The 10,258-nt window shown below is 44.9% G+C and overlaps 2 protein-coding genes across 26 annotated transcripts in view; one reads left to right on the top strand and one right to left on the bottom strand.

Moving 5' to 3' along the window:
- Window positions 1–4,549, top strand: part of cacna1aa (calcium channel, voltage-dependent, P/Q type, alpha 1A subunit, a) — a 103,089-nt gene extending 98,540 nt beyond the window's left edge. For 24 of the 25 annotated variants that reach the window (XM_078161524.1, XM_078161535.1, XM_078161518.1 and 21 more), the window contains one exon: window positions 198–4,549. In XM_078161524.1, coding sequence (XP_078017650.1) covers window positions 198–1,016 — 819 coding nt within the window. In that variant the 3' untranslated portion in view covers window positions 1,017–4,549. The remainder of the gene's footprint in view (window positions 1–197) is intronic. The other variant, XM_078161536.1, reaches the window with a different exon arrangement.
- A 3,775-nt stretch (window positions 4,550–8,324) lies between these two features.
- Window positions 8,325–9,391, bottom strand: ier2a (immediate early response 2a). Its single transcript, XM_033644238.2, has one exon. It carries the CDS (start codon window positions 9,290–9,292, stop codon window positions 8,756–8,758), a length of 537 nt encoding a protein of 178 aa, XP_033500129.2. The 5' UTR covers window positions 9,293–9,391; the 3' UTR covers window positions 8,325–8,755.
- Window positions 9,392–10,258: the final 867 nt, after the last annotated feature.

The following is a 10,258-nucleotide window of genomic DNA, read 5'->3' on the forward strand; positions in this document are numbered from 1 at the left end:
TATTGTTGCTATGGTTCTTGTTCTTATCTTTTCTTGCTTGTCTATCTGGACTCTCTCTGCCTCTCTATCTTGCATTCTTTCTCTCCGTCTCTCTATTTGTTTTATACTCTATCTTTCCCATCCTCTTTACTCTACATGTTCTGTCGTTGAATTTGTGGTTCGTTCTTTTTATTTGCTTTATTTCACTTTTCGTGTAGGGCAGTAGTTCGGTCAGCGGAAGTCCCGTCCCCTCAACCTCGGGGACCAGTACGCCACGTCGAGGCCGTCGACAGTTGCCTCAGACCCCCGCAACACCCCGGCCCCATGTTACCTACTCCCCTGTGGTCCGTAAGTCCATGCCCACACCACCTGGGGGGCCACAAGGCCGACCCCAAGCCCCTGCCCCACGCCGCTTCTCTCCTGAGCCTCCCCAAGGCCAGGGCCCTCCCCCCGCTGGCCTCCCCCTGGCCCACCACGGCCCATCCCGCCAGGGTCATCATCCCCCACCCCGCTGGGGGGACACAGGTGGAGGAGGTGGCTCCATTGAAGGGGATGGCTGCTTCTACAACCAGGACTACCAAGACTATGAGCCCCACCATGAACCACCTGCCTATGAGCAGAACCCCACGCAGGGTGGCAACCCCCACCCCCATTCTCTGGCCAACCACCCACTGCCACCTCCCCCACAACAACAGCCACATAACCCCCATCCCCTCCCTCCACCCCAGCAGCACCCTGTAAACAACCCCCATCCTCATCCTCCGCCCCACCCACAGCCCAGTCGCACCTCACCTAGGACTGCCGGCCATGCGCCCCCTCCCACTACCGCCCTGACTGGACCTGTACAGGGCCAGATGCAGCCTGCCGCCCAGCGCCGCCTGCCCAATGGCTACCGCTCTTCTTCACCTTCAACACATCTTCATGGACCCCCACATACTGGGCCTCACAAGGTCCCCCCTCCAGCCGGGCATCCTAGAGGTCCCCGCAAGGGCCTGCATGAACCCTACAGCGAGACGGAGGACGACGACTGGTGCTAGCCTCTGGGGATGGGGGAGGGGCGTAAGGAGGAAACAGAATTGATAGATGGACGGAAAGGTGGAGATAGGAAGCTCTGAGCCGGAGCTCTGACTGCCAAGGGAAACCATGATTCTTTCTTTCTTGCCTGTTCAGTTTTTTCCTCTCCTCCACTGCTTGGCATGTCCCAGTAATGGTGGGCTAGATGAAGGGATAGGTGTCAGGATGAAGGGGTGGAACAAGAATGCTGAGGCAGGATCTGGAGAAACAAGTGGTGTAAGAGGAAACCACCTCCACGTTCTGCTTGCATTGTTGTTGCATTCATATCTTGATGCCAAATAAGACCAACCTCAAACTGCAGTTTATAAGGATGCAAGCAGGAGGGGTGACGGACACTAGTCTTTGTGTGTCTTAAATTATGCCTCTGGCAACGAGCTACAGCCACTTACAAGATGTCAAGAGTTGCGACTCGACAAAAGACACTTAACAGTCAGAGACAAAAGAACGACCTTTTTTTTTTTTTTGCTTCTCAAAGCTAACTTCAGTTAAGTTAGCAGCAAAAAGAATCAAATCCAACCCTCCCAGCCACCAGTTGAATATTGATGAGTTTTATCATCTGTGTTTTTAAATAAGAACAAATCTGACAATGAGCCCTCCACCTGTATGAGGTGAGGCGGCCAAGTGGGTGGGAGAGTTGGGGAGCACTGCACGAGGTTGACGAGTCCCTTGGTCAAAATCTAGAGGACGGGACGGGTGTGATGGGGACGTTTACCGTCGTCCTTGGAGAACACCCTCCTCCCAGAAACAATTAGACCAACCTCAACCCGCAACCTACAAAGGAAGAAAAACAAAAAAAAATGTGGAGATGGGTTTCAGAAACAAAAAAAAAGCAAACCAGTAACTGTTTTCTGCAGTATTTCTTCTTCTATTCCTGCTTCTTCTTCCTCCTTCTCTTCTACTTCTTCAAAACATTGAAGCTTGAATCTTCTGTTGCACCCCACACAGCTTCGTTTTTTAGACTTGCGGAGTTGTACACCCTGTGGAATCCTGCATGAATGATACAAAAAATAATAATAATAGCAACAATGAGAATCTATTGTATGTGGGGGGAAATTTTACTTGGTCCTTTCTGTTGTGGTCTGTAGGGTTTCTCTCTTTTTTCAGTAAGAATGCCTTTCTGTTTCTCTCTCTCTCCTCTGTGTGACATTCCTCTCTCTGTACCTTCATCTACACTAAAATCAAAGTGATAGAAGAGAGATTGGAGAGAGACTGTATGTATATCTAAAAGGAAAATGATTACTTTTTGCTTGTTTGTGTGTACATTCTGTGCTAGATGCCTGCCACTGATACAGCTGGAATTTCACGTTTTTTTTGTGGAAGTCACTTTTTGGGTGAATATACCGTGAAGCAGGGTAAAGAGGATAAGAGATGTCGATATTGGTTTACAAGTTGGACGGATCATTAACATCTCAAAGTCTTCCAGGGTTTGGGGTTAAAACAGAGAGATATGAGAGAAAGAGACCAATAGAAAGGCAGCAAAAGGAGAGAAACTCTTCATCTTTGTTTTCTTTGTTATTGACGGTAATGATGGATAAACAGATAATATAATAACTCCTAATGATCATGACGATCGTGATAATGAGACAGATTCTCCATATTTGGTCTGATGTTTTGTTCTGTGTGTTTTATTTTGAGCTCGGCTAATCATTTTTCCAACCCTGAGGTGGAGCTCTAACCCCACAGTTGCACTGTGGGAGAATGAGTCTGCAGGAGCGCAAACATCAGTCAGAGATTTCCCAAAACACTCGATACGTCTGTCTTTCTTGTCACTCTCTGTCAACAAAGACAGTGGGTGAATTTGATTGTGAACCCCTGCAAAAATAATCAGTCAAATTCAGCAGTTCCCCACAGACTGCTGCATTTATTTGGATGTGTCTTCTCTCCTGCAGATGCTAAAGCAGAGTTCCACCACCGCTTGTGACCTTCCGGTGGCGCTGTGTGACAAACAGTGTCCCTGTAGTTTTTGTACCTCTCCTTTGACTTCACTTTTGATTCAGAGTTGTTTATCACACACGGAGAGTAGCTCATTCTCTCACTTGTAGACCATGTCGTCTGCGTAAACACAGGCGTGCAGCTCAGATGGGTTGGAGAAAAGATGCCTGGGCCTCGTCACGGTCCCAGAAACCATCTCCGTTCTGTGTGTATCACTCCTGTATATCTTTTATTTCTATCCGTGTGTTTTCTCTGTGTGCCTCAAACTAACACTTGTCACTAACGCACACCACTGTCAGCCCCAACATTATTGTTATTGTTTTGTTTATTTGACCTGCGTTTTTTAACCTGGAGGCCTATCACATGTTGACCAGAGAATGCACCGAAAAAATAGAAAAGAAAAAAAACTGCCTATTAGTGTCTTTCCAACCTCAGTGGAATGTCACAGACAAGTATTTTTTCACATCACTACACTTAAAATCAGAAAGCACACTAAGTATGTAGCTCCTGGTTGTGGTGTGTGCGTGTAAGTGGGGGTTTTGCCTGTGTGTGTGTGTGTGTGTGTGTGTATGTGTACATGGATGAGTGTGTTTCAGGTCAGTTTTTGGCGTTTTGTTTTGTGCTTGCTTTGCGTTATTATTCTTTGTTTCCAGGAATCCTTTTGAAATCTTTGAAATGTTTTAGTCAAATCATTGAAACAATCTTCGTGTGTATGTGTGTGTGTATGTGTGATGTCAGTAACCCCCTGAATGAAACATGCAAACCCCCCAAACATTCACCATCCATCTTTGTGTCTATGCTGCAGTGAAATCCACTAACACGCTGATTAACCACACAAAGTCTTCAAAAAGCAATGTAAAGCCGCTACTGAGAAAAAAAAGTTTTTTTTAAGTACAAAAGATTTTAAAAAAAGGAAAAAATATCTAGTTCCAGAAATGCATGTGCTATGTGCATGCCACACCGTGGGTTAACAGTCATCTTCAGGACATAAAAGAAAAAGCAGATTAATGAATTCAGAGGAAATTAAAAAAGATTTAAAAAAAAAAGATATATAAATAGATAGATGTTTTTAAAAAGCAACGTTTCCTTTTTTCCTTCTATTTTTGAGAACAAAAAAGGTTAAAAATTACAAAAAAAAAAAATGTTTAAAGAATAAAAAACACAAAAGAGACTTTGGTGAGAGTTTGTTTTCTTCTGTTACATGGGGTTGAGGCACAACACGACCATGTTCAGGAACACCACAAAAAAAAAAAAAGAACTGTTTTAAAAAAAATATATATATACAAAGAAAAGAAAGTACAGTTCAGAAGATGGTGTATTCTCCCTTCTACTTTTTGTGGGGGGTCAGGGGGTGCAGGAGCGAGCCAAATCTGATGATGTACTCATTCAAACTGGCTGTGGAACCTTTGATCTCTCACTCACTCCCTCTTTTTTCTCTCTCTCTAACTCTGTCTCTCTCACACTCTTATCTGTCGCACTCTCGAACTGTCTCACCGCTATTTCTACCAGTGCATTTTGTAATTCCAAACAGAACTCTTCCTAAAGAATAAAAACCAGAGAGAATGCACACCGCTTTGCCTCATTTTTTTGCCAGCATTACTGCTTCAGTCTTTATAACTGAGAGGATGTGTGTTGTGGGTGTGTATGACTGTGTGACTTTATTGTAAACAAACAGAAGTGATGTTTACATACAGTGTTACTCACCAAGATGCATTGTATGAATCCTTAAGGTCTGACAAAGGTGTGGAATGCATTTCCTTCGCCACAAAAACATCTGCAAATTCAGTTTTGTTTTGTTTTTTTCCTTTTTTATGACGTGCATTGTTTACATCTCTGTTTACTCACCTGCTGTCTTCACTGTCTCTGCTTGCTTTGCTTGCTTCCTTGTTTCTCAATAAACAAAAACAGGGCTCACTCACAAAATAACTCCACAGGGTACCTTTAAAGCTGCATCAGTTTGTGTTTGGGGCCACTTTAGGGCAGTAGAACAAGCTGTAAATACAACAGTGATACATTGTCACCCTTTAAAGTTGTGGTGGAAGTCTAACATTTTAGCTCTGTTTAGGCCTTTCGGCAGCTCCTGATACCTGACTCTATGGCTCTAACATGCTCCACTGTGTTCACAAACTGGCATGTAACTTTAGCCCTATATCCCTGCTGCGACGAAGACCTTCGTTATGCCACCTTTGCTTTTTTACACAAACAATGCTGGTATAATAGTGTGTGATTTAAGGTAGCATGCCTGTATTCCAGAAGCAAAAGAAGCATGACATGTAAGACAACAGCATCGGCCTCTAGTGTGACGTGTATTGTTCATGTCGGGCAACACTTTCAAAACTATAACAATGGCATTAACATGGCCATAATAATCAGATACCGTCCCTTCCATATGGCCGTTGATCCCATCCTCTGCAACTCCACTTTTACACTGTCTGTTCAAGGCGGGAATTTGAAGCCATCATATCCGCCTCAGCGTGCTGTATGTAAGGTACAGTCGCGTAATGTGGGGACAGAGTGGTTTCACCTTTAGTCCGCCATGGGAGGTAGTGACAGCGCTGAAACGATGTCAGTATAACAGGATAGACGATAGGACAGGATCATGTGCAGCACAGATGTGACATTTTGACGACATGTTATATGTGCAACCCACTGCGGGAGTTTTAAAAAGTAGCTGTTAGCAGTTAGGGGCTAATTCAAAGAAGAAGAACTGCGGCTGTAAATGTCTGAAAATTGGGAAAACAATGAAGCCTGGGAGCTTCTTATCCTCGAGTAGAGGACATGATCAGCTGCCATATAACAGGGACATATTATTGACACATTAATGCTGTTGTTGTTAAGAAAGTGCTGCTGCAGTGTATGATATTTGATACACTAGAGGCTGATGTGTGTGACATGTCACACCCGTCACACCTCTTTTGATTCCACAAAGCCATGATGCAGTGTATGATCACAAACTGGAGCAGAATGATGCTGCCATCATTTGGTTCTGTGTAAAAATGCAAAGAAGGCATACAGAAGGGACTTTGTAGCGGCTGTATAGCACAATCTCTGTCAAAAGGGCTATTGTGTTCTTAATTTGCAGACATTTTTGTTGCTGGTCTTCTTTAAGTTGGCTGCTAACTGCTAGTAGTAGCTTTTTAAATCACCCGGTGGCAGATTGCACACATAAAATGTCGTCAAAACCACAGGTTGTCAATCTTTTTCATATCAAGCCCCCCTTAATTGCAACACATTAGGTCACAGAATCAAATTTGATAAGATTTCAATTCAGGGACTTCTGTCTAGAAAGAATTTATGCTGCTGTCTTGGTCAGGCTTCCCTTGAAAAAGAGATCATTGTGTCTCAACGGGACCGACCTGGTTAAATAAAGGCAATAAATAATTTGGTTGTTGGATGTGATGAAGACCAGAATTCTACAGCCAAGGAGATAACTGTGGAGGAAGTGAAACCTGTATCAGAATAGTCACTGGGCGTATGTGTACAGTGAGTTAAGTAGTGAAAAATGAACTTTTCCCCATGTCTCGGGACATCCCCTGGAACTCCCTCAAGGGCCCCTGGGGATCCCCGTGCCCCTGGTTGAGAACCACTGGTCAAAACGTCACGCTCATCCCGTCCTGCCAACTCTTATTTTTTACACAGATGTCAAAAGGCTCTGTTACTACTGCCAGCTTAAAGGAGGAACAACTCTGTCCTCCCATTCCATGTTGGTATCTTTATACCGAACGGCAAGGTACGATGGTGCAACATTGTACAGGCAGCGTAAAAGGGGATTTTGTCTGTCTGTCTTTTGGTGCTGGGAAGATACCGTACAGTGGGTTTTTCACAATCAATGATGACATAAGAGGAGCTGCAGAGTCGGGTATTAATTCTCTTTGGATCCACTGGTAATACATAACATTTATTATTTCAGTTTTAAAGTCTACAATTCTGGAGAAAGATTTATGATATTTGAACTCAACACCCAAACAAACACGCCCCTTCCATCAGTGCTATCCATCCATTGCTATTGACACTGGCGTGGCTCCATTCCTAGTGGATGAGGACATGAAGGAGGGTAGCCAGTATAGTGTTTGTAGCTCAGTCTGAGCCACCTTGTTTCCTATTTACAGAGCTGTGCATGAACATGGATTTATTTTGCAAAATGATATTTGCTGAATCTGATAAAAAGTGTATTAGAGTTGCAGACTGTGCCTTAAGTTAACAACCTAAAGAGCTGATGAGGGAAAGTGATCCAAATTACCTCAGCTGCTCCAAGTGGATTCACCTCTTATATTTCTGATGCTTTATGTTGAAAGAATACCAAAAGAATACCAAACATCCACCAGAAACATCCACCAGACAGTGACATGCATCGTATGCCTGGAGGACTCGGATGTGTCAGCATACTCCTTCACAATGAGCTCGCGTGTGAGAGAAAGAGAAAAGGAGTAATGAAAGTGTGTGAGTAATCAGAAAAGGACTAACATGAGAAGGTGAACGAGTGTGTGTATGTTTTCACAGGCATGTCCAGACTGTTCCGGCCACCCCTCCCAGCTCTGTGTACACAGACAGGGTGCTCCGGTTTCAGCCGGAAGAATAAGCAGCACCGTCGGGGCCTCATGGGGCTCACACAGGCACTTCCCCCCACATTCCTTCCTCTGTTTTCCTGCCTGACCCCCCTCCCCCAACACCGGTGAATCCCTGTTGCGCCCACTCCGTCGTCTATAGGGGCATCACATTCCAAAACTTGCAGCTACCTAATTTAATATAATAAATAAAAGCTACATGCCATTTGATTTGATATGCATATATGTAATGTTTTACTTTGACTTCTACTCTGTGACTTTGAAGGATGTTAAATTTGCAAAATCCATCTCCAGCTGCTGGTGTTAAAAGTGTTGAACTTTGTAACACCCTTATCTCCCTATCTCAGTTTACTGTAACGAATTACTGATAATTCCCCACACTCTGTCGTTTAGCAACTCCACTCCACAAATAATTGATTCTTTACATAACCTTTAGCACCCTGAACCAATGACTACTATCATTACAGTGTTCAGGCCACAGTTAAAACTCTTCTTGCAGAGCCAGGGGATCCTGATTGTTCCCTGTGTGGCCAGTCAATGGGTTTACGACCTCCCCCTCACTCCTTTGACTGCCATCTCCTGAATTGTTCCTGCTTTTGTTCTGCAAATCAGTGTGGGGGATGTGAAGTTGTGGGGGAAGGAGAGCAAACTTCTTCTCACACTCAAAACCAGTTTCCTGTCGCACTCACACACACCCACACATACCACATCTAACCCTTCTTACTATCATGCTTCTGAAGCTTTTGACACAGATAAATGACACGTCACTCCAAATTCATTTTAAGTACAAAAAAAAGTTTAATAAATACTGAGGTAGTTGTCATTGAATGTTTTACACTTGATATCATCAACACATCTCCAACATTGTGTCATCTCTGGTCCCCACACTTGTAAAATGTATTCTGAGCTGTGAGAGTTCATGAAGGCAGCTCATTCAGATCAACCAGTCTCTTTAGTTCCGCCTCTGGCCAGCTGAAGCCGGTCCTTCCTGCGAGCTGTGGCCAATAACTAGGCCAAAAGTCACCGGGGCTACTACACATCAACTTCCGTGATTCCTGTGACATGCCCGGGCTTGTTCAGAGTCACGCTCCAAGACACCTTGTCCCGAGTTTCCGTCCACAGGACCCGGTAAGAGGCCCTCTGACGGTGCGTTCAGGCTCCCAGGACGTGTCGAAAAGTTTATAGCCTTTAATCCGCGCAGGTTTTCAACACGCTGCAATGGCTCTGTGTAGAGGCATGGGGGCAGGGGGGGCTCCCAGCTCACTGCTGCAGTTCACATAGTCCAGCAAAACTGTATTTACAATGAGATGCTGTTGCTCAAGTTTTGCTTTCTTGCACGGGAGGAAGTCCGGCTCCACAGCCGCTTTGCCCCGTCTCTTCCTGGACTGCTGTGTCGGGCCAGTCGGGGACATGTTCTCCTTGTTGTCCGCGTCGTGGCGGAGCTCTGTGGGGGAGGCCACCTCCTCTCCGGGTAAAGTCCGAGGTGTTTCGGTGGCACCCTGGAGCTCCATTTGAGCACCTGCAGGCTCCGTGGTCACCTCCATGGTGGGCTGCTGTTCACACACCGGGGCAACACTCTCCGCCGTCGCCTGGGCCGCATGGTACATGTCCCGGGCGGATTTCATCACCAGAGTCAGCAGGAGGCTCCGGTGGAGACGGAGACCCCCTCTCTGGGTGCGGGAGCTGTACAGTTTCCCCAAAGCCACCACCATGATCCTCTTGGCCTCTGCGCTGACCTCCATGTCACGGCTTGTTTTGGAAATTAGTCCCGGACAAACACTGGTTAAGGTTTGTGGATTCAGTGTATTCCCTCAGACTTCACACACAGACACAATACAGACTGGGTGCAGGGCAAGTACTTATCACCTCGCTGACGTCACTCACTTAGCGTCATACGACAAAGCCCCGCCCATCGGGCTCATACCCGGTGTACTGTTTCAAAACAGCCCTGCAACAACTGGTTGGACAACTGTGGCTGTGCTGCAGCATATTTAACTGCTCACATGCAAATAAAAAAGACAAAGGAAACTTAAAGTATGCTGAGAAAACCAAGGAATGACCCACAGGCACCCAAACAACCCCCAAATAACTGCAATGCTTACATGCTACCACAGAGACAGTAAACAGGAGCTGCTTATTACATCATTACACAAACAGATATAGAGGTTAATTGTGGTAAAGTGTTATTTTATCACACAATTTTGCACCCACAAGAAAAACATTCAGATACACCTATACAGGATATCAGCAGCAAACATTTCACACATTGCGTTCCACCTCAGGAAATACTAGTCTCTCCAACTTTCATACTAGTCTCTCTCCAGCCATACTTGAGTACAGTTATAATCACAGAAAATGACTTTGGTACAAGTTAAAGTCATCTATTAGAACATTACTTGAGTAAAAGTCTTAAAGCAGTGGTTCCCAACTGGTGGGTCACAGTCCAAAAGTTGGGTCATGGGTCTATTCTGAACGTGTTTGACTAATGGACAGCACCAGCTCAATGATATTGCCAAACACAAGTATGACATTGACCGTATTAAACTGAGTGGACCTTAGACTGATGACTTAGGAGAAATCTGGAGCCCATAGCTGGGCCATTTGGGAGCCACTGTCTTAAAGTATCTGATATTTACTGTACTTAAGTATCAAAAGTAATTTTAAGATATTAAATGTTAAATATTGAAAGAAAAAGTGCAAATAAATGC

Source organism: Epinephelus lanceolatus, chromosome 18 (assembly GCF_041903045.1).
Source record: "Epinephelus lanceolatus isolate andai-2023 chromosome 18, ASM4190304v1, whole genome shotgun sequence".
NCBI lineage: Eukaryota > Metazoa > Chordata > Actinopteri > Perciformes > Serranidae > Epinephelus > Epinephelus lanceolatus.

Bases quoted from the DNA above. Each gene is read 5' to 3' on its own strand.
- ier2a (XM_033644238.2), bottom strand. From the start codon at position 9,292: ATGGAGGTCAGCGCAGAGGCCAAGAGGATCATGGTGGTGGCTTTGGGG.